The 25,874-nt window shown below is 42.2% G+C and overlaps 1 protein-coding gene and 2 long non-coding RNA genes across 3 annotated transcripts; 1 reads left to right on the top strand and 2 right to left on the bottom strand.

The window, feature by feature from the left end:
- Positions 1 to 5,046: 5,046 nt before the first annotated feature.
- Positions 5,047 to 8,068, bottom strand: LOC311013601. The gene is made up of 3 exons (XR_014597170.1): positions 7,965 to 8,068; positions 6,879 to 6,965; positions 5,047 to 5,210 (listed from the first exon to the last, which is right to left on the bottom strand). It is a non-coding gene; the product is annotated as an uncharacterized lncRNA (long non-coding RNA).
- Positions 8,069 to 10,582: 2,514 nt separating this feature from the next.
- On the bottom strand, positions 10,583 to 11,355 carry LOC311013495. Its single transcript, XR_014597151.1, has 3 exons — positions 11,177 to 11,355; positions 10,996 to 11,062; positions 10,583 to 10,779 (listed from the first exon to the last, which is right to left on the bottom strand). It is a non-coding gene; the product is annotated as an uncharacterized lncRNA (long non-coding RNA).
- An 852-nt stretch (positions 11,356 to 12,207) lies between these two features.
- magt1 (magnesium transporter 1) lies at positions 12,208 to 25,064 on the top strand. The gene is made up of 10 exons (XM_084009575.1): positions 12,208 to 12,361; positions 13,013 to 13,182; positions 13,265 to 13,382; positions 19,886 to 20,026; positions 20,159 to 20,299; positions 20,578 to 20,667; positions 20,769 to 20,832; positions 21,611 to 21,685; positions 22,947 to 23,037; positions 23,122 to 25,064. Exons 1-10 carry the CDS (start codon positions 12,281 to 12,283, stop codon positions 23,135 to 23,137), a joined length of 987 nt encoding a protein of 328 aa, XP_083865701.1. The 5' UTR covers positions 12,208 to 12,280; the 3' UTR covers positions 23,138 to 25,064.
- Positions 25,065 to 25,874: the final 810 nt, after the last annotated feature.

Here is a 25,874-nt window from a genome sequence, read left to right as displayed (position 1 = left end):
CTACTACAAGTAGTGGAGGTAGTACTAGTACTACTACAAGTAGTGGAGGTAGTATCAGTAGTAGAAGAAGTTGTAATAGTATTACTACTACAAGCAGTGGAGGTAGTATCAGTATTAGGCTAGTAGTATAAGTATTAGAAGTAGTATCAGTAGTAGTCTAGTAGTAGAAGTAGTAGTACTAGTACTAGTACTACTACAAGTAGTGGACGTAGTATCAGCAGTAGAAGAAGTAGTAGTAGTACTAGTACTACTACAAGTAGTGGAGGTAGTATCAGTAGTAGGCTAGTAGTAGAAGTATTAGAAGTAGTATCAGTAGTAGGCTAGTAGTAGTAGTAGTAGTAATACTAGTACTACTACAAGTAGTGTACATAGTATCAGTAGTAGGCTAGTAGTAGCAGTAGTACAAGTACAAGTAGTGGACGTAGTATCAGTAGTAGGCTAGCAGAATAAGTAGTAGTAGTACTAGTACAAGTATGAGCAGTGGACGTAGTATCACTAGTAGGCTAGTAGTAGAAGCAGTTGTAGTACTAGTACAAATACAAGTAGGGGACGTAGTATCAGTAGTAGGCTAGTAGGAGAAGTAGTAGTAGTAGTAGTCAGACAGACAGAGAGTGAGACAGAGAGAGATAGACAGACTTGTGTCTACATTTTAAAGTTTAAATGGAGTTTCTAGGTGAAAGTATGCCTGAACTACAAAGAACTACAAATCCCACTGACTGCTCCTGTCTGCTGCTCCTGTCAGCCAATCAGAGCACACCTGCTGTCACTTCTAAAGATCAAAGCCACAGAGATCAAAGCCCTCTATGCGTGTGTGTAACTGCCTCTCACTATCGCTCCATTCCGGCTTTGCGGGCGCTCCGAACAAAAGCTTGCCACGCTCACACCGAAACTCCCATCGCCAAAATTTTCGCACCGTTAGCGCCACAAGACTCTGCTGAAGACAATGATCACTTTTATTTTTTCCTAGTGTCAGAAATGTGGACGCTAGGGCGAGTTAGAAATGGCCCTGCTTTCAGGTTTCTGTGAAAATCTGTTTCTCAATTTGTATGGCAGCCCATTGGGAGAAAAAACCGACATGGCCGCGCTTAGAGGTTGCTAGTTCAAATTCTGTAAATCTCACAGAGTTTTTGAGCACATTGATAGAGACAGGACAAGTTTGTCTACAAAATTGGAAAATATCACATCTGTAACGTGAAAATTGTGGCCGGGAGGAGTTTGGAAAGAAAAAAAAGCTGAAGTGTGTTGGGCTGCTCTCACACTCTAAGCGATGATGTCACCCACTCTAGCTGGCGCAATACACACCCATTATAAACTCTGATGAGGTCTGAAAAAAACATAAAACATAAACTGTGATTATAGAGAAACTGTAAAAGATATCAAAACACTGAGTAATATGGTTACAGTTCAAAGTCTTGTAGGTTGTTTAAAGTTTAAATGGAGTCTGTAGGTGGAAGTATGTGAAAGTATTCGGAGTTCAAAGAGGAGGATGTTACAGAGGTTTTTAGGCTGATCTCCATAGGAATGCATTGAAAAAAAAATATGGAAAAGGCTGAATATATGAAAAAGTATGAAAGGTAGAAAAAAGGTTGAAGGTGAGCATAAAAGAGCTGAAAAAGCTGAACATTTTGATAGTTGAATGGTTTTTGTAGCTGAAAGTATGCAGAAGTTAGAGGCGACTGAAAAACGTACGGAAGAAGAAAAATAAAAATAAAGATTAGGATAACATAGGTTGGAAATGCTTGAAAGCATTTCCACCAACTAGAAAATGCATTTCCTGCGGAAATACGTGGAAATGCTTTAATGCTGAAGCAACACTGAAAAAAAAGCTGAATATTTGAAGAAAATATTAAAAAAGCAGAGTATTTGAAGAAAATATTAAAAAAGCTGAATATTTCAAGAGAATATTCAAAAAAGCTGAATATGTGCAAAAGTTTGAAAAAGCTGAATAGTTGAAGAGAATATTCAAAAAGCTAAATATGTGCAAAAGTTTGAAAAAGCTGAATAGCTGAAGAGAACATTAAAAAAGCTGAATATGTGCAAAAGTTTGAAAAAGCTGAATAGTTGAAGAGAATATTCAAAAAGCTGAATAGTTGAAGGGAATTTTGAAAAAGCTGAATAGTTGAAGAGAATATTCAAAAAGCTGAATAGTTGAAGAGAATTTTGAAAAAGCTGAACATGTGCAAAATTATGAAAAAAGCTAAATATTTGAAAATAATATTAAGAAAGCCTAATATCTGCAAATGTATGAAATAAGCTAAATAGCTGAACAAATATGAAAAACCTGAATATTTGAAAATATGAAAGGCAATGTTGAAATGTCCATAAAGAGCTGAACATTTTAATATTTGAATGTTCTTTTTGTTTTTAGTATTAGTAGGGTACTAATAGAAGTAGTAGGAGTAGTATCAGTAGTAGTAGTAGTAGCAGTAATACTAGTATTATTAGTAAAAGTAGTATTAGTAGTAGCAGTAGTATTAGCAGTAGTACTAGTAATATTAGTACAAGTATTAGTATTATTAGTAGTAGTAGAAGTAGAAGTACTACTAGTACTAGTAATATTAGTACAAGTATTAGTAGTATTAGTAGTAGTAGAAGTAGAAGTACTAGTAGTAGTAGTCCTAGTACTACTACAAGTAGTGGAGGTAGTATCAGTAGTAAACTAGAAGTAGTACTAGTACAAGTACAAGTAGTGGACATGGTATCAGTAGTAGGCTAGTAGCAAAAGGAGTAGTAGTACGAGTAAAAGTTCAAGTAGTGGACGTAGTATCAGTAGTAGACGTAGTAGTACTAGTACTACTACAAGTAGTGGAGGTAGTATCAGTAGTAGGCTAGTAGTAGTAGTAGTAGTACTATTACAAGTAGTGGACATAGTATCAGTAGTAGTACTAGTACAAGTTCAAGTAGTGGACGTAGTATCAGTAGTAGAAGAAGTAGTAGTAGTACTACTACAAGTAGTGGAGGAAGTATCAGTAGTAGGCTAGTAGTAGAAGTATTAGAAGTAGTATCAGTAGTAGGCTAGTAGAAGAAGTAGTAGTAGTAGTAGTAGTACTAGTACTACTACAAGTAGTAGAGGTAGTATCAGTAGTAGGCTAGTACTAGTAGTATTAGTAGTAGTACTATTACAAGTAGTGGACATAGTATCAGTAGTAGGCTAGTAGTAGCAGTAGTAGTAGTACTAGTACAAGTACGAGAAGTGGACGTAGTATCAGTAGTAGGCTAGTAGTAGAAGTAGTAGTAGTAGTAGTCAGACAGACAGAGAGTGAGACAGAGAGAGATAGACAGACTTGTGTATACATTTTAAAGTTTAAATGGAGTTTCTAGGTGAAAGTATACCTGAGGAGAAGATGTTTGACAAAAAAAACTACAAATCCCACTGACTGCTCCTGTCTGCCGCTCCTGTCCGCCAATCAGAGCACACCTGCTGTCACTTCTAAAGATCAAAGCCACAGAGATCAAAGCCATCTACGCGCCTGTGTAACTGTCTAGAGCCTGTCTCTATTCCTCCATTTCGGAGGGTCCGAACAAAAGCTTCTCACGCTCACACCGAAAGTCGTATTGCCAAAATTTTCGCACCGTTAGTGCCACAAGACTCTGCTGAAGACACTGATGACTTTTATTTTTTCCTAGTGTCAGAAATGTGGACGCTAGGGCGAGTTAGAAATGCTGTTCATATCAGGTTTCTTTGAAAATCTGCTTCTCAATTAACATTGGAGCGGATGAGGAGAAAAAAAGGACTTGGCCGCACTTAGAGGTTGCTAGTTCAAATTCTGTAAATCTCACAGAGATTTTGAGCACATTGTGAGAGACAGGACAAGTTTGTCTACAAAATTGGAAAAGATCACGTGTGTAGAGTGAAAATTGTGGCCGGGAGGAGTTTGGAAAGGAAAAAAATCTGAAGTATGACGAGGAGCTCTCACACTCTAACGATGATGTCACGCACTCTAGCAGGCGCAATACACACCCATTGTAAACTCTGATCAGGTCTTAAAAAACCATCAAACATAAACTGTGATTATAGAAAAACTGTAAAAGATATCAAAAAACTGAGTAATAGTGTTATAGTTCAAAGTCTTGTAGGTTGTTTAAAGTTTAAATGGAGTCTGTAGGTGGAAGTATGTGAAAGTATTCGGAGTTCAAAGAGGAGGTTGTTAAAGAGGTTTTTAGGCTGATCTCCATAGGAATGCATTGAAAAAAAAATATGGAAAAGGCTGAATATATGAAAAAGTATGAAAGGTAGAAAAAAGGTTGAAGGTAAGCATAAAAGAGCTGAAAAAGCTGAACATTTTGATAGTTGAATGGTTTTTGTAGCTGAAAGTATGCAGAAGTTAGAGGCGACTGAAAAACGTACGGAAGAAGAATAATAATATTAAAAAAAAAAATAAAGATTAGGATAACATAGGTTGGAAATGCTTGAAAGCATTTCCACCAATAATAAAAACTAGGAAAAAATCCTGAGAATAACAATAGTGCTCGGGGCTTCGCCCCGAGCACTGGTCCCCTCAGCTATTTCATAGCTGTAGGGGGCCAGTGCTCGGTGCGATTGCCCCGTGGCCCTAACTAGGAAAAAATCCTATGAATAGCAGTAGTGCTCGGGGCTTCGCCCCGAGCACTGGTTCCTTCAGCTTATAGCTGTAGGGACCAGTGCTCGGTGCGATTGCCCCGTGGCCCTAATTACAATAATTTTCTGGAGGTATAAATTGCTGGGGTCAAATTTACCCCAGGATAAAGGATGTTAGTATATTTGAGGATAACAGGAGGGTTAAAGAGATTCCTTCAACTCAGTACTCCCTGCTGGTGCAAATTGTAACTACATGATGTGATTGTGGAGGTATCTATAAAGTTGATCAAGTTGAATTACCAGTATTTAAATTGAATGAATTGATTATAAAAATATATTTATTTTTTCCCTGACATCAGATATTCTTTTTATCGTCCTAGCCCCAATTTGTATCAATAAAATCATACTTGAAAAAAATGGATCGTACCAACTTGATTTTCTCACGGATATCAAGGTCAGCACAGTCCTTAATATCGATTGTGGCTTCTTCTGGGGATCCACCAAAGAGCACATGCAGGATAGCTGGGCTCAGTCCACCAAGGCATGGCCCATCATGTAGAAATGAATGACCGATCATTCGACCAGCAACAACAAAGAAGTCACTCTCCAAAAGGATAAGGGAAGTGGAGGGAATCCGATGATCTTCTTCTCCCTCAAAAAGAAGAGTTCCCCCTGGCACTTGAATAAACAAGAGAAAAGTCAAAGCATATAGATAGTAATGTAAAGGACATAGATATTGCTAGGTGCGCAGGTAGTCGAGTGGTTAGAGCGCATGCCACATACGCAGCAGAACCCGGTTCGAATCCCGTCCGGAGTCGCACCCCCCCTCTCTCCCATTTCCAATCTATCCACTGTCAAAAATAAAGGTGTCTATGCCTGAAAAAAAATCTTTAAAAAAAAAAGGACATAGATATTTACCTGTCATACAGCATTAGTAATGGAAATATCAATCAGCCACTGAATATTCTGGTTGATCCTGTAGAAACCTAAAGGTTCACAGCAGCTACATTCACATTTAAGTATGTGTGAAACGGCGCGTATATAGCCTGACAACGCCACCCAATTAGAGAGCTGGGACTCTTAGAATATTGGAACAACTTCCCTTTTGTTTGCAAGTCCTTTGGTTTGGTGGGAGCAACACAACAGATTTACCCAAAAGACAGCTTGAGTATATAAAATATATATGTTTATTACAATGTGCAGTTGAATAAAAACAAGGTGTACACCATTCCACACATCCAACTTAAAAGCTGGCCCCTGCGGTTGCGATAGTCCCCAGTCCACAAGGGGTCCCCCTAACACAAGTCCGTCTCGCGCCCAGCAGTGACTTCAACGCAGCCGGCGACCTGCCAATCACCCGCACACACCAACGCAATCACTCACACAACAGAGAGAGAGAGCCACCAGTATCTCCACAATAATAATAAAAAAAACAGAACACACAGCAATGAGCACAGCAAACAAAACACACGGGCATGCAACGCTAAAAGAGCATCATAACAGTCCAAAATCACTGCAACTCATACATATATAAATATAGTTAATAGATAGTCTGGAGCTCGATTATGTAGACGTAAATCTTAGAGGAAGCGAGGCCGCATAGCCGGACCAACAGCGTCACTCACCATCAAATTGTGAGCCAACTTATCCAACTCCCAGTCCGGTTGCACAGCACTTCCACACAGCCACAGGCGCAGGACGAACACGGCAAGGCTCCAGTCACCACACCGGCGGCGGCAACGATTCCAGCAGGCGAGAGGACGGAGAGTCAACGGATGGGAAAACGGATCACAGCAGGAGGGCAGGCGGAGAATCAGCCGGTGAGAAGACGGATCACAGCAGGAGGGCAGGCGGAGAATCAGCCGGTGAGAAGACGGATCACAGCCGGACAGCAGGCGGAAAATCACGGCGGCCACCGAGCTTGATACGAGAACGGGCACACTAGCAGACTTCCGCAAGACAGCACAACAATCCACACAATCGCGCACACCACAGACAGTTAAGTGAAACCAACAACTAACAGGCGCGACAGACAGAGTCCACGGGAACAACCAACCGGCACTGTTTCAGTTCCTTCTTTTTTAAGCAGCCTGTGAGTATCAATTGGCATCGCAATTGTCCACACCTGTTACACTCCAATCAGTTGGGCATACAACATTGACAACAAAGGGGCGTTGCCTTGTGTTCCCCAAATCATGACCATGACATATGTATTTAATACGTTTAGTATTCTCTGGGTAAGCGTAAAGATCTGGGAAGACAGATCTGTTTTCAGTCTGGAACTGGTACCAACCAAACACCAAAGTGAATATTTACTTACCAAAATTGATCTCAAAACCATACTGAACTTTTGACATGATGGTTGCCGAGAAATGGCGAGTCACACCATCACCAATTGCTGGATCTCCTGAAAAAGCAAAACACACGGTACAGTCGTCAGTTAAATATATATATTTTTTACCCTTAGTTTTGTATGTGTAAGCAATTTACCCTTAAGTGTGCATGTCAAGGGGCAAGCCGACTCAACATTAGCCATCTTATAAAAAGAAAGGAGTGCCCTTTCCCTGTCCGCTGCACTGTCTCGAAGATCCATGGTAAGACTTGCGTGCTGACTTAAAATGGCTTCCTTGAATCTCTTTGCTGCCTCTGTAGGATTTGGTGCAATTTGCCAATCTAAAAGTAGTTGTTCAAATGTTCAAATGAATACTGGATCAATTAATATACAGAGAGCAACAAGTTATTGAAATAAATTATGTAATGTTTAATTACGTAACAAACCAGGGAAGCCTCTCTCTTCAATGGGATCTAGATCAACTATGTCAGGAGCTGGCACACATCCCTGAGGTGGCACCGAGTAGTTTGAGTTGTTGGCCCTTGTTGTCTCCCTCACCTGTGGTCTCGTCAACATGCTGACAAATCTACCTTCACTTCGGGAGGAGTTGGAACTTTCTGTGGCAACCTCAACCTCTACCTCACCACTGCTCTGTGATGAGTAAAAAGAGGTCATTTTTGTTAGTTTGGCTAGTATATTTTATATTGCATAACACACTCACAAAAACACTGCAATCTAGTAAAACCAAAGTTTAAAAGTACAAAAGGATGGCCATATAAATATAATTAATCAATTCCATTCAAACTCAACTTTCCCTCAAGACCAATATCCAGGATCTATATCCTCCACATTTGGATGCACAACAATGTATGAACAATATGGCTTTTCAGAGGGATTTTTGGCATCAAAATAACTAATATTTGGGCCCACAATAATGAAACATTAGATGTGCTGATTTGTCATGTTTGCCCTGCACTTAGACATCTATAGTTACAATTGTTTAACACACACACACACACACACACACACACACAATGCTTTACACCTAGTGTGAAGCAGTTTTGTAGAGCATACCTCATGCATTCATCGCTATGAGCTTTTATGCGTGAAAAAGGGAACTCCTCTCCACACCCGACACATTTCTGAGGTGGTCCAATTAGCTCATTACTGCAATCTGGTCGACTGTCCTACAAACAAGATCATTTTAAAAATTCAACAAAAGCAATAACTATGTGACTGTCATTCACAGTCTGCACCAGTTGAAAAGTGAAAAACTTACAGGGTCCAGATTCAGGTTCCTTTGGAGTGGTCTTATGAAAAGAGTGGCATGACCAATCTGGGTTTGGGGATCTTTAAAAAAAAAAGGACATAGATATTTACCTGTCATACAGCATTAGTAATGGAAATATCAATCAGCCACTGAATATTCTGGTTGATCCTGTAGAAACCTAAAGGTTCACAGCAGCTACATTCACATTTAAGTATGTGTGAAACGGCGCGTATATAGCCTGACAACGCCACCCAATTAGAGAGCTGGGACTCTTAGAATATTGGAACAACTTCCCTTTTGTTTGCAAGTCCTTTGGTTTGGTGGGAGCAACACAACAGATTTACCCAAAAGACAGCTTGAGTATATAAAATATATATGTTTATTACAATGTGCAGTTGAATAAAAACAAGGTGTACACCATTCCACACATCCAACTTAAAAGCTGGCCCCTGCGGTTGCGATAGTCCCCAGTCCACAAGGGGTCCCCCTAACACAAGTCCGTCTCGCGCCCAGCAGTGACTTCAACGCAGCCGGCGACCTGCCAATCACCCGCACACACCAACGCAATCACTCACACAACAGAGAGAGAGAGCCACCAGTATCTCCACAAAGATCATGTTGTCTTACATGATAACCCTCATTGGGACAGGGGATGAGGATCAGGTGGCGACTGCGTGTTGTTCCAGAGATTTTGAATAGGGGTGGGAATCGAGAACCGGTTCCTACTCAGAACTGGCTCCAACTAACCAATTCCATCGGAATCCTACGCCTCCAATGATTCTTCTTAACGATTCCGCACCACGTTTTCCGGTTTACTCGAAATTTTGCGTCGCGGTACATTGCGTCACTCTCTGCGACGACCCTGCGCGCACGGAAAACCTATAAACAACGAGGCAGCATCATGGAGAGGAGGAAGCGATCGAAAGTCTGGCTACATTTCACCAAACGCGATGGAAACGCTGCCGTGTGTAATCAGTGGAGGCATCGACCCATTGTAGCGTATACGCTACAAAAGATCATGTTGTCTTTAGAGCGTCCGAATGGTTTGCGCTAGAAACATGCGTTTTTTTCCTCTTAAACTAGAGAAAGGGGGCTAAACAACGGTACCTTGCTTGCCCATGTGAGCGATTAATTTCTGACAACAAAACGAATGCGTATAGTTGTAAAGATGTGACTAGATGTCTACTCGTAGATGTATATCGATCAACTTCTCATCCGACATCTTTCTAGTGACGTATAGAGTTACGTTTATGCATCGGACGCTTGTATTGGCTCCCGTATTGGCTTTTAAAGGCAATCGGAAAGCCTGATTTATGCTTGGCCGTGTTTGCCCAAACGGGAGACACACACACACACACACAATCCAAACAAGTGTGTGCAACTTTCTATGTTGAGTTTTTCTTTCATTATAATGGTTTGCGGTGCTTTTTTAATAAAATGTGTAAAAATTCAAGGTGCGTTTTTTATTTATTTTTAATTTATGGGCTAAAATCCCCTATTATAGTTTATATAAGTATTTATTGAACTACTCAGGAATCGGTAAGAGAATTGATAAGGAATTGGATCGATAGGCAGCATCTACAATGGCATTGATATTGATAAAAACGTATCAATTCCTACCCCTAATTTTGAGCAACTCAAATCCACCCCCTCGTCTGAGTTTTGGATAGGCTTTACACACAAATTCTTTAAATTCGTTTTCATCTGTATGGCTACCTGAAAAGAGAAGATAATGATAAAATAACAGGTCTAATATAGAAATTACTTAATTTTTTGGGAAAACTCTTAGCATTTGGAGCGTTATTAAGACAAGTTTTTGACAAGCATGTCATGGCTAGTACCAACGGATTTAGATTTTCGAATTTCATGATGTAACAATATCCTCATGCTAGCTTTAAAATTGATTCCTCTAAAGCCTCTGAAAGACAAAGTGCCGGACGGCGAAGAGGCAGGCGATCTCAATTCAAATTAATTCAGTTTGAATCCCAAATTCATATACACTTGTAACAGTCGGAATTATTGAATGTAGCGCCACTAGGTGGCGCCTCCTTTTGTTTAGTGGATAATGTAACCTGTACCTAGAAGAAGAGCAGATGTACTTCCGCTCCTCCATGCGTAAAGATGCCGCCAGCGGAGCGAAGACCACTTTTTATTTTACTTAATTTATGATGTGGTGGTGTAGGATCCTCGGCCTGTGTTTGCCAGTGCTATATGATCTGTATAGTGGAATAAAAGTACGTGCGGAAATCCCACATGTTCTTTGAGCTAACCGGAGCTACCGCCATTGCAAGCGGACCATAACCTTCCCCTTCACCTCCCACATTACACACTGCAGCTGCAGAAATACACTGACAGGACAAATGTGTGTCAATCATAGACTGTATGGTGTCAATAGTCATCATGATGTCTGACATACCTTGAAATGTAAGACGTTTTTCCCCTAAACCTGCTGCAGCAATCTGTCTTTGGCGTTTCGGTTGGGGACTAAGTCCGCGTTTTTGTCCACAAGACAGCAGAATGAATGTGTGTAGGAATAAAGTTGGGCGGGCCCAGCAACGGGTCGCCGTCTTGCTGTCCTTGTCCCTCCCGTGTATGGCCCAAACAGTCTTGAAACCTCGGCTAGGATCAAGTGAAGAGGACATGCTCAATGTTAGAAAATAATATAAAGAGATTGCAGGGGAAATATGTTGGCTAATGTTAGCATCGCACACTATAGAAATGTGATCTGTTAAAGCTAATGCACAGCGCCACTGAATAAATCACTCATCACTGGTGATCGTAGTTTTGTCCATAGATGGGATTTAGAATCAAAAACTGTTCCCTGTAGAAACCTACCGTCCACTGGGTGTCATGCTGTGTGACGGCGGAGGTGGTGAACTTGGCGCATTAGCGGTCCTCGGTGCTGTACAGAAAATAACAAAGCAGTGAAAATCATATGGGTGCCAATTTCAATTATTATTAAGCTCAACAACTGCCGTTTCTATACCTGTTACAAGCCTAAACAGAAGAAACTCACAGTTTTCAAGCTGGTCAGCCACATCCCGCAGCAGGTCTGCCAGTGGCCTCCCGGTCGAGGCCATTATACGCTTACTGGAGCTGGTTTGCAAAGTTACAGGGAGCAAGGCTTGGGATCGGGAATCATTTGCTTTTGTCTGGCCCTCCGATTTGACCAATCATGCTGTTGACTGAGGTTAGGACCTCCTACCTCATTAACATATGGACACAGAAATACAGAAATAAATAAATGTAGGTGAACAGAAATGTAGAAATAAATATAAAGCATTTATTTATTTATTTTGTTATTCATTCTTTTATTTATTTATGCTTTTATTTATTTATTCATTTCAGCATTTATTTATTTATTCCTGTATTTATTTATTTATTCATTTATTCCTGTATTTGTTTATACATTTATTCATGCATTTATATATTCATTCATTTATTTAAGCATTTATTTATTTATACTTCAGTCATGTTTAGTCCTCCATACCCAGACCGTAGTCAGGAAGCAAAGGAGTTTACTCTGGGGCCGAAGTTGAAGCTCACTTCGGGCCTCGCCCCTTCACTCTACCGTCAACAGGGGCAAACGACAAAGTTGAAGCTCCACTCTGGAGGAAGGCTTTATTCGCAGACACGTGTGACCTACACTGTACATGTATGCTAAACTTCTTACTAACTAGCCTCTCGCTGTTGCTGCCATTCACCGTTGCAATGCACGCACATGCACACTGCTCTGCCCCTTAAAGGAGCCACGCTACTCTTATAACAGTAGTATCAGATGTGTATAGTAACAGTGTGAACAGTCTGAGGGTAACTGCATACATAAACGTTGATTTAGTAGGCAGTATGCAGTGCGTACATGCTGAATATGTAGTCAGTATGGCATTCCCAACACAGCGTATGACTTTTTAATGCACAGTCAAGTCAAATGAAGTCAGATTTCTTGTATAGCACATTTGATAAAAACAGGAGGAAAACGGACTCACAGTTGAATGTGATTGGCTGAGAGGTGACCAATGGAAAGCTGACAGGAGACGTGTGTGTATGTGTATGTGTGTGAGAGAGAGAGAGAGAGAGAGTGAGAGAGAGTTGTGTATGTGATCGGCAGCAGTGTTGCAAAATGTTTGGAAAACTTTTCATCTCGCTGTTTGTGCTTCTCCTCTCCTTCCACGAGCCCGCGGAAGGACAGAAGAAAAAGGAGGTAACGCGCATTAATCACGCGCATTAACGACACGCAGTGGAGGAAGCTCGCGCTCGGGCTGAAACGTTACAAAGTTGCCGACCGTCCGTGACACTCATGAAGCTAAGCTAACACGAGCTGACGGTAACGAGCGCGTCACTGAGCCGTAGCGGTGGTTATAAACGGGCTGCTGGAGTATGGAATCCAGGTAGTAGACGAGTCCTGTAGACGGGACCGTCCGGGTCCAGTTCGCTAAGTAAAGCCAGCGGAGAAGCAACATGTGGACCAAGCTGCTCTCACTTCCTGCTTCGCCTCGTCTCAACAACGTCACTTTGTCCGTGTTAACTAGCACATCTCTGTGTTTGTAGTGAAGAAAGTGGGAGTCAGATTGGACAACAAACGTTTATTTATATTAGTTTTTAAAAATATCGTAAGGCTTCTGTTAAAAAAGCCTTACGTACCGGGTCTGGGCATCAAACAGCAACAACGAAAGAATTCCAATAAAACATCAGCGCTCTTCCATGTTATTAATCATGATGTCATCACATAAGTCTCTGTCCTAGTAACGCTGCCCTGTAGAGGACACAGTTCTACCAGGCCTGAGACAGGGTTCCACCAGGAAGCACTTTGTGATGATGGCTCCTGGCCTTCCCCTCTGTCTTTGCTCTGCAGACTCTGCTCTCCGAAAAGGGCACTCAGATGATGGAGTGGGCCTCCAAGCGCTCAGTAATTAGGATGAATGGCGATAAGTTTCGTCGCTTCGTCAAGGCACCTCCCAGGAACTACTCGGTGGTCATCATGTTCACGGCGCTGCAGCCGCAGAGACAGTGTGGCGTCTGCAGGTAAGAAGCACGAGCTAGAGGAAGAGACACTGCTGTGGTTTGATTTCTTGTCTGTGAACATATATGCATCTTTTCATTTCAGACAAGCTGATGAGGAGTTCCAGGTGCTGGCTAACTCTTGGCGTTACTCCTCTGCCTTCACTAACAAAGTCTTCTTTGCATCTGTGGATTTTGATGAAGGATCCGACGTCTTTCAGATGGTGAGGAACTTACCGGAGATCACAGACATGAACAGCAAGTAAAAACCCTTCAGCTGACACATTGTTCACTTCAGAACCGTTGCGGAGATTGGACAGAATGCACATAATTCCTAGTTATTGTTTGAATTGTGATGGTAACATCAGAACGTCCTGTAGGGCCTGATACTTACTACACATCATATGCAGTCAGTGTCATTGCTGCTGACACTTTCCAAGCCACAACAACAACTTTAATGATGTGGTTGGATACTTTATCTGCTACATGACAAAGAAATATGGTAGCTACATGTTGTAAAGTGGTTGACTCCTGTCAGATCACATATTTAAAAATATGAAAAAGCTAAAAGTATAGAAATTGATTCCATGACTAATTCAGAGGACCTATTTGCATGCACTGCCTGCTGATGTTATCAAATCAATGAGTTAAGTGGAGGATGTAATGACAGGCAGTGACCTGTAGGTGGCGTTCTTGCCCCAGGGCGTTGCTCTTCACCTGATAGAGTAGAAGAAGAATATGTATACAGGTTGTTATTGTTGTTCACGCTGAAAAAGGGAATAAACCGAACACAGAGAACTCACGTGTGGTCATCATATCAGTATATTATAATATGCCTGTAAGAGGTATCTACAGACATTACAGAGGACAACTGTAGTCAGGGTACATTCTCCAATAAACTACATTATTCCTTATGTTTGATATTCTTTACCTTTTGATAATAACAAGTCCTAACAACGTGAGCTGAGCTATTTAGAACTCATTATTTTCTCAAGTGACAGAAATCAATATCCTGGTAATTAACTACAATACATGTTGAGGACTAGTCAGCTGGTATTGATCAGAACAGGAACCTGTTACAAGGATCAGCTGTTACACAGAAATGAACTGATTGAACCTGAGGGGTATTCCACCAAACTCGCTAATTAAAGCGGCGCTTACCTGGTTAAGCCTGGTTAGAACTAACGCCAACTTCCACTTGCGGCTAAACCCGTTCCATTAACGCATTTCAGCCGCGCCTTGTTGAGGCTAATTCAAGCCAGGTTAAAGTTGTCTTGTGTTACGCACGTTCACGGGATATGAAGCCAGACCAGAACCGTGAATGTCGAATCATCGAGAAAATGGCAGAAAAGACCAGAGCAAAAATGATTGATGGAACTGTACGAGGAGTATAAACCCATCATAACCAATAAAGGGAATACTGTAGTGATAAATAAAAATCGCGAGGCTGCTTGGGCAAGAATTGCCGAGCGATTAAATACGGAAGTACCGTTAAGAGTAACATGTTCGAATATAACTCTGACTACGTTTTCTCTAACGTGAGGATAGTGTAGAGGTAACGCGCCGGCTGTACATGCGGCCAGCCAGGGTTCAATTCCCGTCCATAGTCGTTTCTTTTTCTTTCTTTGGCCGGAACTCTCTCTCTTTCTCTCTTTTTTTTTTAGATAGGCCTAGTAAATGCATCTACATTGACCAACTCATTTATCGCAACAATTTAATGAATACATTCAATGAACCTATTAATGAACTCACCTGAAAGGAATTTATGTGGCTGAAAATTGCATGCAGCAATGCCTTTGTCATCGGGATCTATAACATGCTATTATATCTATCATGTTTTTGCAAGTTATATTTGGGCTCTGGGGAAATTGTATGACATATTTATCATAGTTAAAGTAAAATGTTGGTCTAATTCTCTGATCTACAGAGAATTATGCAATCAAAAAAAAAATTATTTGTAAGACGTCCTGGCCGGGATGTGAACACGGACTGCCTGCACCTGGGGGCAGGTGCATCACCACTCACCCAACTGGGAGACTAGCGACACAAGAAATAGATATGTATTTAGATAGTCGGTGTTCAGGAAATAAACAATTTATTCATATTTTTTAATTGCAAGCATGTATTCTTAGGCACTTGATGCAAATATAGTTTGTACTTCATATATGTAATTTTTGGTCTTTCACGTGATGAAATCACGAGGACTAGACTTGGCGGAACCTTCTGCTGGTACAGTTGTTTCCGACAGACGGACTTCTCTGAAACCCCCGCTAAAGTAAGCCTGATGGTTAGCCTGCCCCGGAGCAGGCTAGTTTGGTCGGATAAATTCCCATGGTTACTTAGCGGAGAGTCCCTCAAGTCACGTTGATGGAACGCAACTCTCGCTAAAGGTAGCGAGGATTATCGAAATTAGCCCGGCTTTGCGCTTAGCGAGTTTGATGGAATACCCCTCAGAACCAGAGACTGTCTGTGGTCCCCAGAGGTCTAGATAGTAGCTCACATTAGTCCAGAGACCAGACCAGACTATGTGGAGGAACCAGAGACTTTTTTTTTTATTGTTTATTTTTAGTATTACTAATATGTTGTGCACTTTGTTTCCCTTAGTGTTAGTGATATTGTATTGTCTACTCTGTTGTGCCTGTGCACTTTATCTCACCGTGACACGGGGAGAAACATTGTTTTGATTTTCTTTTGTGTGTTACATGGAAGAGATTGACAAATAAGAAGTTGAAATTGATATTCTGAGTTTTTGGATGATGAATCTACCATCACAATATCAATAAATAAATACGGATGCTCATAATTAATTTTACAAACCACTCAGCCAGAAGAAATGGTTCCTGTCCCTCTAAACAAGGCACACATTCTCCAAACAATCTCTGTATGAATATCACAAAACAAAGGTGTTGACTACTGAGTCCCGAAAGCTTCCTGTCGTCATCAGAGCACGACTTATTTCTAGAAACTATTTCCTTGTTTCTTTTCTCCTCGATCATATCCTGCACCTCTTCATCCATCCCCACTAAAGGGACAAGAACTCAATACAAGTTAGAATACAGTTGTTTTATACTATAAACACCTCCTCCAGTACATAAATTACACATCGTTTACTGATTCATTGAAACTGTAACTACAATACTATGGTTCAGTTAAAGGCTTTTATTTTGTTACAGACAAAAACAAAGAAATACCACAAAATATTGCTGAAGAAGGGAATGGCGTGTGCTTGCCCTCAGTTGTTACATGTAAACCATCTCTTCCAAACAATGGCTACAATATTACCATTCACATAACATGTATTGATCCTTCCAAACACTACATTCAGCATTTTATAAAACCAAACATATCATCGTAGAAATAACAAGTGTGCCCTGCTTCAAACCATAAAACAATAACTACATTTGTAAAGAATTGAGCATTAAATAATCAAAAACAAATAGAAAAATAATATAGACAACAAATAAATTTGCTGTGCGTTTTGTGTCCGAACCATCACAAAGTATGCACACATGCCTTGCATGAGTTCCAGAGTATAATAACAGGACACTGTAGTTTTGTTTTACACAAACCCCATGAAAAAATCTCCCGTAATGCCCAGGGCCACAGGGAACAATCGCCAGAAGTGACTAGTGCAACTACAAAGGAATACTGTTGAACACTGTAGTGACTTGTTCTTAACCTAAAACAACAAAACTAACCTAAGCCACTGAGGGGCTGCTGTACTGGAACTTGTAGTTGACGCGTCCGTCGTCTTCCGGGTCCAATGAATCCAACACGTCTTTTGCAATCATCAGTATTTATTTATTAACTTGCGCTCTTGACAGTAGTGCCCTTACTGAACTGTGCATACAAAACAATACAAAACCGCACATATTTGCCACAACGCATTAAAACAAAAGGCGAGAATGGCTACGATGACCACGACGACAACGGTCAAAAAACTGTTTGCTCTTTCCGTCAGCAGCACACCTGCTGAGCAATTACCTGATGTTGTATTTATCACTTCCCACCTCACAGTGCAGAGCGCCGCCTACTGTGGCCTCCGGGAAGTAAACAAAAATAAACACAAATACACATAACCAAGAAATTAAAAATGGTAAAAAATTCATCATCACCTTCATCACCACCATCTATCCTTCATCATCACCATCTGTCCTTCATCATCACCATCTGTCCTTCATCACCTTCATCATCACCACCTGTCCTTCATCACCACCTTCATCATCACCACTTGTCCTTCATCACCACCATCTGTCCTTCATCACCACCATCTGTCCTTCATCATCATCACCTTCATCACCACCATCTGTCCTTCATCATCACCTTCATCACCACCATCTGTCCTTCATCACCACCATCTGTCCTTCATCACCACCTTCTGTCCTTCATCACCACCATCTGTCCTTCATCACCACCATCTGTCCTTCATCATCATCACCTTCATCACCACCATCTGTCCTTCATCATCACCTTCATCACCACCATCTGTCCTTCATCATCACCTTCATCACCACCATCTGTCCTTCATCACCACCATCTGTCCTTCATCACCACCATCTGTCCTTCATCACCACCTTCTGTCCTTCATCACCACCATCTGTCCTTCATCACCACCATCTGTCCTTCATCATCATCACCTTCATCACCACCATCTGTCCTTCATCATCACCTTCATCACCACCATCTGTCCTTCATCATCACCATCTGTCCTTCATCATCACCATCTGTCCTTCATCACCTTCATCATCACCACCTGTCCTTCATCACCACCTTCATCACCACCATCTGTCCTTCATCACCACCATCTGTCCTTCATCACCACCTTCATCACCACCATCTGTCCTTCATCATCATCACCTTCATCACCACCATCTGTCCTTCATCATCATCACCTTCATCACCACCATCTGTCCTTCATCATCACCTTCATCACCACCATCTGTCCTTCATCATCACCATCTGTCCTTCATCACCTTCATCATCACCACCTGTCCTTCATCACCACCTTCATCACCACCATCTGTCCTTCATCACCACCTTCTGTCCTTCATCACCACCATCTGTCCTTCATCACCACCATCTGTCCTTCATCATCATCACCTTCATCACCACCATCTATCCTTCATCACCACCTTCTGTCCTTCATCACCACCATCTGTCCTTCATCATCATCACCTTCATCACCCCCATCTGTCCTTCATCACCACCATCTATCCTTCATCACCACCTTCTGTCCTTCATCACCACCATCTGTCCTTCATCATCACCTTCATCACCACCATCTGTCCTTCATCACCACCTTCTGTCCTTCATCACCACCTTCTGTCCTTCATCACCACCATCTGTCCTTCATCACCACCATCTGTCCTTCATCACCACCATCTGTCCTTCATCACCACCATCTGTCCTTCATCACCACCTTCATCACCACCATCTATCCTTCATCACCACCTTCATCACCACCATCTGTCCTTCATCACCACCATCTATCCTTCATCACCACCTTCATCACCACCATCTGTCCTTCATCACCACCATCTGTAATTCATCATCACAGTCTGTCCTTCATCATCACCATCATCAACGTAAAGGGACGTTCACATGCTCTGATGTGAAGCCAATCGGTGTTGAGATTGTCCTCGTGTCGTCACTCGTCAGTGAATCAGTGGTGCCGCTGCTGTGAACCAGCCGATGTCTGATTTGCTATCTTTGAGATCCGATCCCCCTCTGGGTAAAGGTAGAAACTCAGACAGGACGCCATTTAGTTTCCTGGTGTGTCTGGAACATGTACAAAGCAGTAATAGTGGGTATTTCGGACATGAATTATGAAACATTATCGACGTCTACACAGTTACGCCCCACCTCCTCTTCGCTGCGTCCAGCCCAGGCGACGGGAATATACATAACTGTATGATTAAGCGACCAATCACTGTTTGGTGGGAACACCCTTTAATAATCTTCATCGCTCATCTGTAATCTTGTTTTACAGCGGTAGATGAGCTCGCCTGTTGATATTTTGGAAGTTTGTGGACTCTACGTTGACTCAGACTGGTCAAAACTCTCTAAAGAATTATTGACACGTGAAAAACACAAAAACATCGAACCACATCGGAAAACATCATTTACATTACATTTATGTGCATGTGCAACCTTCCCAGTTTTGTTTTATTTCACCTGCTGCTGCACAAAACAAAAAAATACCATAACAAAGTCCTATGTCATGATGACCACTACCCAGAATGCTTTGCCCAACATAATGCCCTCTGCTGGCATAAATTAATAATGCCGTTTCCAACACAAACATCACACCAAAACACCATCAGCCTAATTTCCACACTAAATAAATTTCACCTTACATTATATACACATGCCCTACATAACACCAAACATTCAATATCCTCTACACTACACCTACTCAAATACATTACCATCAATACCTTCAATAAGTCAAAGGGCATTGCCATGACAAATTTGATCCTTGGCCACAAAATAGGAAGTTGTTACTTCAGTTTACTTTGTTTGATCTGCTCCAAACTTTACATTTGATTCTAGACCTGCCCCGAACACGTCTGCATGCCACGTGTCGCCAGGCGGGCATCGGGGAAGCGGGTGCAGCACTCCCCGACTAGCGTGGATGTGCAAGGGCCCATTCATCCCTGCTTGCAGCTGTAATTCTTCTTCGTATTTAATGACACTAATGTGTGACTGCATTTGTGTTGTATTGCAGCTTAGTATGAATTCTGCTCCGACCTTTCTCCACTTCCCATCCAAAGGGAAGCCTCGCAAGTCTGACACCTATGAGCTGCAGGTGAGAGGCTTTGCAGCTGAGCAGCTGGCTCGATGGGTGGCAGACAGGACGGATGTGCAGGTAACTGTTAAACCCCCCATTATCTGATGAAGTTCACTGATAAATCTCCAGACTCTGAACTTAACTGTCACACTCAAACACTAGGATGTTGGGAGCTTCTGCCTATAAACTCTAGACGTGCTCGTCTTCCAGATCCGGATCATTCGTCCTCCCAACTACGCAGGGCCTCTTCTGCTGGGCTTCCTCCTGGCTGTGATTGGAGGGTTGGCATATCTGCGAAGAAACAATTTGGAGTTTCTCTTCAACAAGAATGTCTGGGCTTTCTCTGCACTGGTAATAGCCAACACACACACAAGCACACACACATGGTGAATACGATCAAACAAATGTTGCCGACTGCGACTTTAAATTGGACCAAAAAGTGGACTAGAAGAAAGAGGACTCAGTTCTGATTCTGGTCCACCTCAGGTCTGGTAGGGCCCAATGTGTAAAGTGTCCGGAGATCACTTCTGTTGTGATATGACTACAGAACGTTGCGTTTCTGTTCAAGTCTCTCGTTCTTTGAATTAGCCTGATGTTTCTTGTGTCTGCCTTGTTGTTCCGTGTTTCAGTGCTTTGTGTTGATCATGACTTCAGGCCAGATGTGGAACCACATCAGAGGGCCACCTTATGCACACAAGAACCCCAGCACCGGACAAGTTGTAAGATGGAAACCCTCAATTTACAATATATCCTCATTCATAAAACAAAATGCAAACTAACTATGAGAACAGTATTTAAAAGTGTGTGTGTGTGTTTTCAGAGTTACATCCACGGCAGCAGTCAGGCCCAGTTTGTGGCTGAAACGCACATCGTCCTCCTCTTCAGTATCCTTCAGCTGCATGCAAGCTCAAGCTTCCTCTCTGAATACTACCATTTGTACCTGCTAGCTCTTGTAAAATGCAGCGATTCAAACAAAGGCCAAGCTGAACTATTCCTTCCTGGATCAGACCCAGAGTTTTAGCTTTGATCCTGTTGCGTTCTTTTCATTCCTTGTGCTTTGTTGTTTTTAAAGCACATCCCGAGTGTCACTGTTGGATGAGGAGGAGGGAAAAAGGTTTGCTTGTTGAGAACAAAATGATGTTACAACGAATCCAAACTGATCAATTTTGAGTCACAGCAACTGATAATGTGACCCAGTAGTCAGTTTGCGCCCCGCCTGCCTGTATGAACTCCCAACAACGTCTGGGCTGCTCCTGATGAGTCTGCCAATGGTGTTCCCTGGGATCATCTCCTAGACCTGGATCAGAGTATCACTGAGCTCCTGGACAGTCTGTGGCGGTTCGTGGCGGCATCTGATACACCGATACATAACATCCACAAAATTGTCCGATCCTACCACATCTACCACCATCAAAACAGGGAGAAAGTGGTCAGTAAGTAATCAAACCTGCCTCTCGCTCCATTTGATGGGCTGCCTGGGCCAAGTGTGACATTGACGAGCAGAATATTTATACTTTTATATGCATCTAAAAATCGCTGGAAAAGCAGGAGCACTGAAGGAAAACGCATTACCAGCAATGTGTCTCGGTGTGATCGGCCCCCAATAGCAGTGGTTTACCTAAACTCATGCATTTGTTGTCCGGACCTTGACCTTACTGTCAGATGCTGCTGTTACCATGGGAATGGTGCTGTTGTGTGAGGCCGCTACTTCGGACATTGACATTGGAAAGAGGAAGAGTATGTGTACACTGACAAAGCTGATTGTTCCTTTTTTCCATGGCTAGTTTTGTGTACACGTTAGATAACAGTTTGTCATTCACCAACGAAGACGGCTTCATTTTCTTGTTTACTCATCTTACAAAACACTTGATATAATATAATATACCAAACATGTCTTGGTCCGTCCACTGTACATTAATCAGCAACTCTGTTTTGATCAAATGAAAAAAAAAATCATGATCAGCCATGAGCCAGGGTATGTAAACTTATGAGCACAACTGTGTATATACTTGTATATTTGTTGTATATATATTTATGAATGGTGATTTATCCACGGCCACCCTGTGATTTATCTGGCTAGTATACATACACCAATCAGCCATAACATTATGACCACTGACGGATGAAGTGGATGAAGTCCGGGTCCCCATGCTGACCCCTGTCTACAGACCAGTCAGGGTCCCATGCTGGTTCCTGTCCACAGACCAGTCAGGGTCCCATGCTGACCCCCATCCACAGACCAGTCAGGGTCCCATGCTGACCCCAGTCCACGGACCGATCAGGGTGCCCATGCTGACCCCTGTCTACAGACCGGTCAGGGCCCCATGCTGACCCCTGTCCACAGACCACTCAGGGTCCCCTGTTACTTTGACAGGGACCACCTACATAAGCATTGTTGGGGACCATGTAGACCCTCTCATGGAGACGGTATTCCCTGATGGCACTGACCTCTTTCAGCAGGACAATGTGCCACAAAGCAACAATGGTTCAGGAATGGTTTGAAGAACACAATGAGTTTGAGGTGTTGACTTGGCCTCGTAAATTCCCCAGATCTCAGTCCAATAGAGCATCTGTGGGATGTGCTGGACAAACAAGACCAATCCATGGAGGACCCACCTCACAACCTACAGGACTTAAAGGATCTGCTGTTAACGTCTTGGTGCCAGATTCCTCAGCACACCTTCAGAGGTCTAGTGGCGTCCAAGCCTCAACGGGTCAGGGCTGGGTTTTTTTGGCATAAGTTGGACCATCCCAATATTAGGCAGGTGGTCATAATGATATGGCTGATCGGTGTATGTGACTGAGCTAATGAAAGCCAATGTAAAATATGTCCATAATGTTGACAGTAATGTGGATACCCAAGTTTAATACTGGACCAACTATATCGCACTTAATGCACTAGCACATTTGTACTCAGACATTAATAATTAGCTAATTACAAACACACATGTTCTATATGAGCAGTGTTTGATTTTGTGTGTGTGTGTGTGTGTTTCAGTTATGTGCGTTGCAGGTATCGGTCTGGTGATGCTTTTCTTCAGCTGGCTGCTGTCCATTTTCAGAGCAAAGTACCACGGATACCCGTACAGGTGAGACACGCCTCTCAGTGTCTGCTGCCATTGGCTGAGCTCCCTTGTTGTCCTGGTGGTAAAAGTGCTCTTCTGTTGGTACAGCTTCCTGATGAGTTAGAGCTGACCTGCATCCTCCACCTGCACAGCAAGTATGAGCAGGAGAACCAGCCGGCAGCACACAGCACGGCCACACTGTGTGTGTGTGTGTGTGTGTGTGTGTGTGTGTGTGTGTGTGTGTGTGTGTGTGTGTGTGTGTGTGTGTGTGTGTGTGTGTGTGTGTGTGTGTGTGTGTGTGTGTGTGTGTGTGTGTGTGTGTGTGTGTGTGTGTGTGTGTGTGTGTGTGTGTGTGTGTGTGTGAGAGAACCAGAATAACACACAGTGCCTTCCTTTACTAAGACAAAAGAACCTTCTCCTACATGTGATTCTACAGCTACACGTTGAGCTACTGAACTGAATAAATGATTCAAGGTAACTCCAGGAATGAATTATCATGTATTCCCATTGAACGATGTGTCTATTTTCCTAAGGCTTGGCTGTGATTGGCTAATTACATCATGTCTAATATGACAGCAATGTGGAATAACAACAATAACAATTAATATTTTGGGGGTTGATGATGGCCCACGTACCTTTGTTAATGAATTCTTTGTGTCCATAGAGGAAAACGTAACCTCCAGCAAATAAATTGGCCTGGTTTTGAACCATATTTAATGCCATTATGCAAAATATCTGCCTGCTCCAGAAGGAGCCACCGACCTGTGAACAGAGATCCCATCAGAGTTCCTCCTCTGGTCTTTCACCGGAGCTCGTCGGAGAGCCACCAAATAAAAATTAATTGGGTGAAATGTCCAGTTAGCACGCTCGATAGCTAATTGGTCAGTTGAAGCACATTCAACCATCAGCAACAGTCTGCAGACTGATATCAGGGCAGTTGCCACTTGGCTTACTTTGGTTTTTGACGGCTCCTGTTTACAGCAATCAAGTGCTGAGAGCCCAAATACTGGAAGCAGGTTAGTCTTTGGTCTGACTATGAGTTGAACTTCTTTGTATTTGTCTCATAGTTTATGAAATATGCCGGCACACTGTGTTGACTTACCAAGGTGATAAGTCTCCGTAGGACGCTCAGTGTTGGGGTTGCTCAAATAGGATGTTGAAGTCACTCTATTCCAGCTCTCAGGTTCCTCTCTGGGTTCTTTCAAGTAGCAAGGCCCAGTAGGGCTCATGGGAAATGCAGTCTTTAGACCGGATTACCAAACCAAAGCTATGCAAGTGATTTCAAAGTAATAAAGTAGAAATAGTTTTAACCAGTTCCCATTAACGTCTATTAGCCTGTGTGTTCACCCTCTGCTGCTCTGGGCTCATCACACGCCTCATCAAAGCAATAATGAAGGAATCTTTGTCATTTATTGACTGATGATTTATTCAAATCTTAAGGCGGTCTGAACTAAAACCCGTCCAGTCCTTCATCACCACTTCTCTTGGGTTAATTTTCAAATGAGCATATAAAAAATAATAAGTGAAAAACTGTTGAATGTAACGTAGTTTTGGGCTGCTGTAGAAACGTGGAGATGCAACCTGGAGGACTCCACAAAGAGGATACCAAGGGCTCATTGCACACTAACAAACACAAGGACTCTAGTTCAGGTGAAATTCCATTTCTGCTCATAGATCCCCCAACATGCTACACACTGGCTCACCAGGTTGTTTATCAATTCACATGACAATAAATCATATTTCATATATGTTTATTTCCACTAGTAATGGGTCTGCAGTGACATGATAAAATGGAATAGGAATAATAACCCTTCATGTTGTTAGAAGACGGATCCCTTATTAAGACTTAGAATGACCCCCAAGCAAAGTGAGATTTTGGACTTTCTATATGTCATTAGAAATATGGAAACTCATTCTTTAGGATAGGTAATCCCAAGGATTCTTTTTCTGTTGTGTAAAACAGTGCTAAAATGTGTGTGGTTGCTTTAAGGTTGTACCTGGAGAAAATATTTGATCTGGAATATTTCTAATATTAAAATGCCTTAACTGCCTCTCTGTCTTGATCTCTTCCTCTTTCTTTCTACATACAATGTAATGTATTATCTCATGTACTATGTATACATGAGATAATACTCGTGTAGATAATAGTACTACACTGTAGATAGTACTATACATGTACTATCTACAGTGTAAGTCATTTATCATGAGTGTGGAATGCTGACTCGCATGACTCACTTTGATGCACATTCCTGTTTAGTCCCTGAGGGTTCAGGCCACTGTCACATGGTCAGGTGCAAGAGGGCTTGCTCGCCAACCTTTGAGTCTTTTATGCCCACTTTCCATGGCCCCATTCCAATATCCCCCCTAAAGGGGTGATACAGGTGAAACGGTATAATTATAAGTGGGACAGAACTTGATATGTCACGTTACTTTGATGACACAAAAACATGTCTTCTGAAAGTGTTGGTTTTTATTTGACATGTTTTACAGCCTGATCTGAACATCTTTTAGACTCTTATCATTGGGGCTGCCAACTCTTACGCTCCTGGCGTGACACTCACGCTTTCACCATCAATCTCACGCTGTCACGCACACGAACGAAATGTGAGTGTCACACCAGGAGCGTGATAGTTGGCAACCCTGTATCATTATTATTAAATCATTTATTTACTTATTTTAGTTAAAATGGCTTTGATAAGCGAGTCCCTGAGGGTTCAGGGTTTAAGGCTTTAGGGTCACTGGGACTGGGCCTGGGTGCTTTTCAATATGCTATTTCTTTGCCTCCTCCACTCTTGTTGTTGTGTTTATTCTGCGTTAATCTGTGCAATATTCTACAGATAGAAAAGACAGGAAACCGGAAG

Source organism: Eutrigla gurnardus, assembly GCF_963514095.1.
Source record: "Eutrigla gurnardus genome assembly, chromosome: 5".
NCBI classification, from domain to species: domain Eukaryota; kingdom Metazoa; phylum Chordata; class Actinopteri; order Perciformes; family Triglidae; genus Eutrigla; species Eutrigla gurnardus.
The sequence above is the reverse complement of the archived record's forward strand: the minus strand, read 5'-3'. Positions and strand labels throughout refer to the sequence as shown.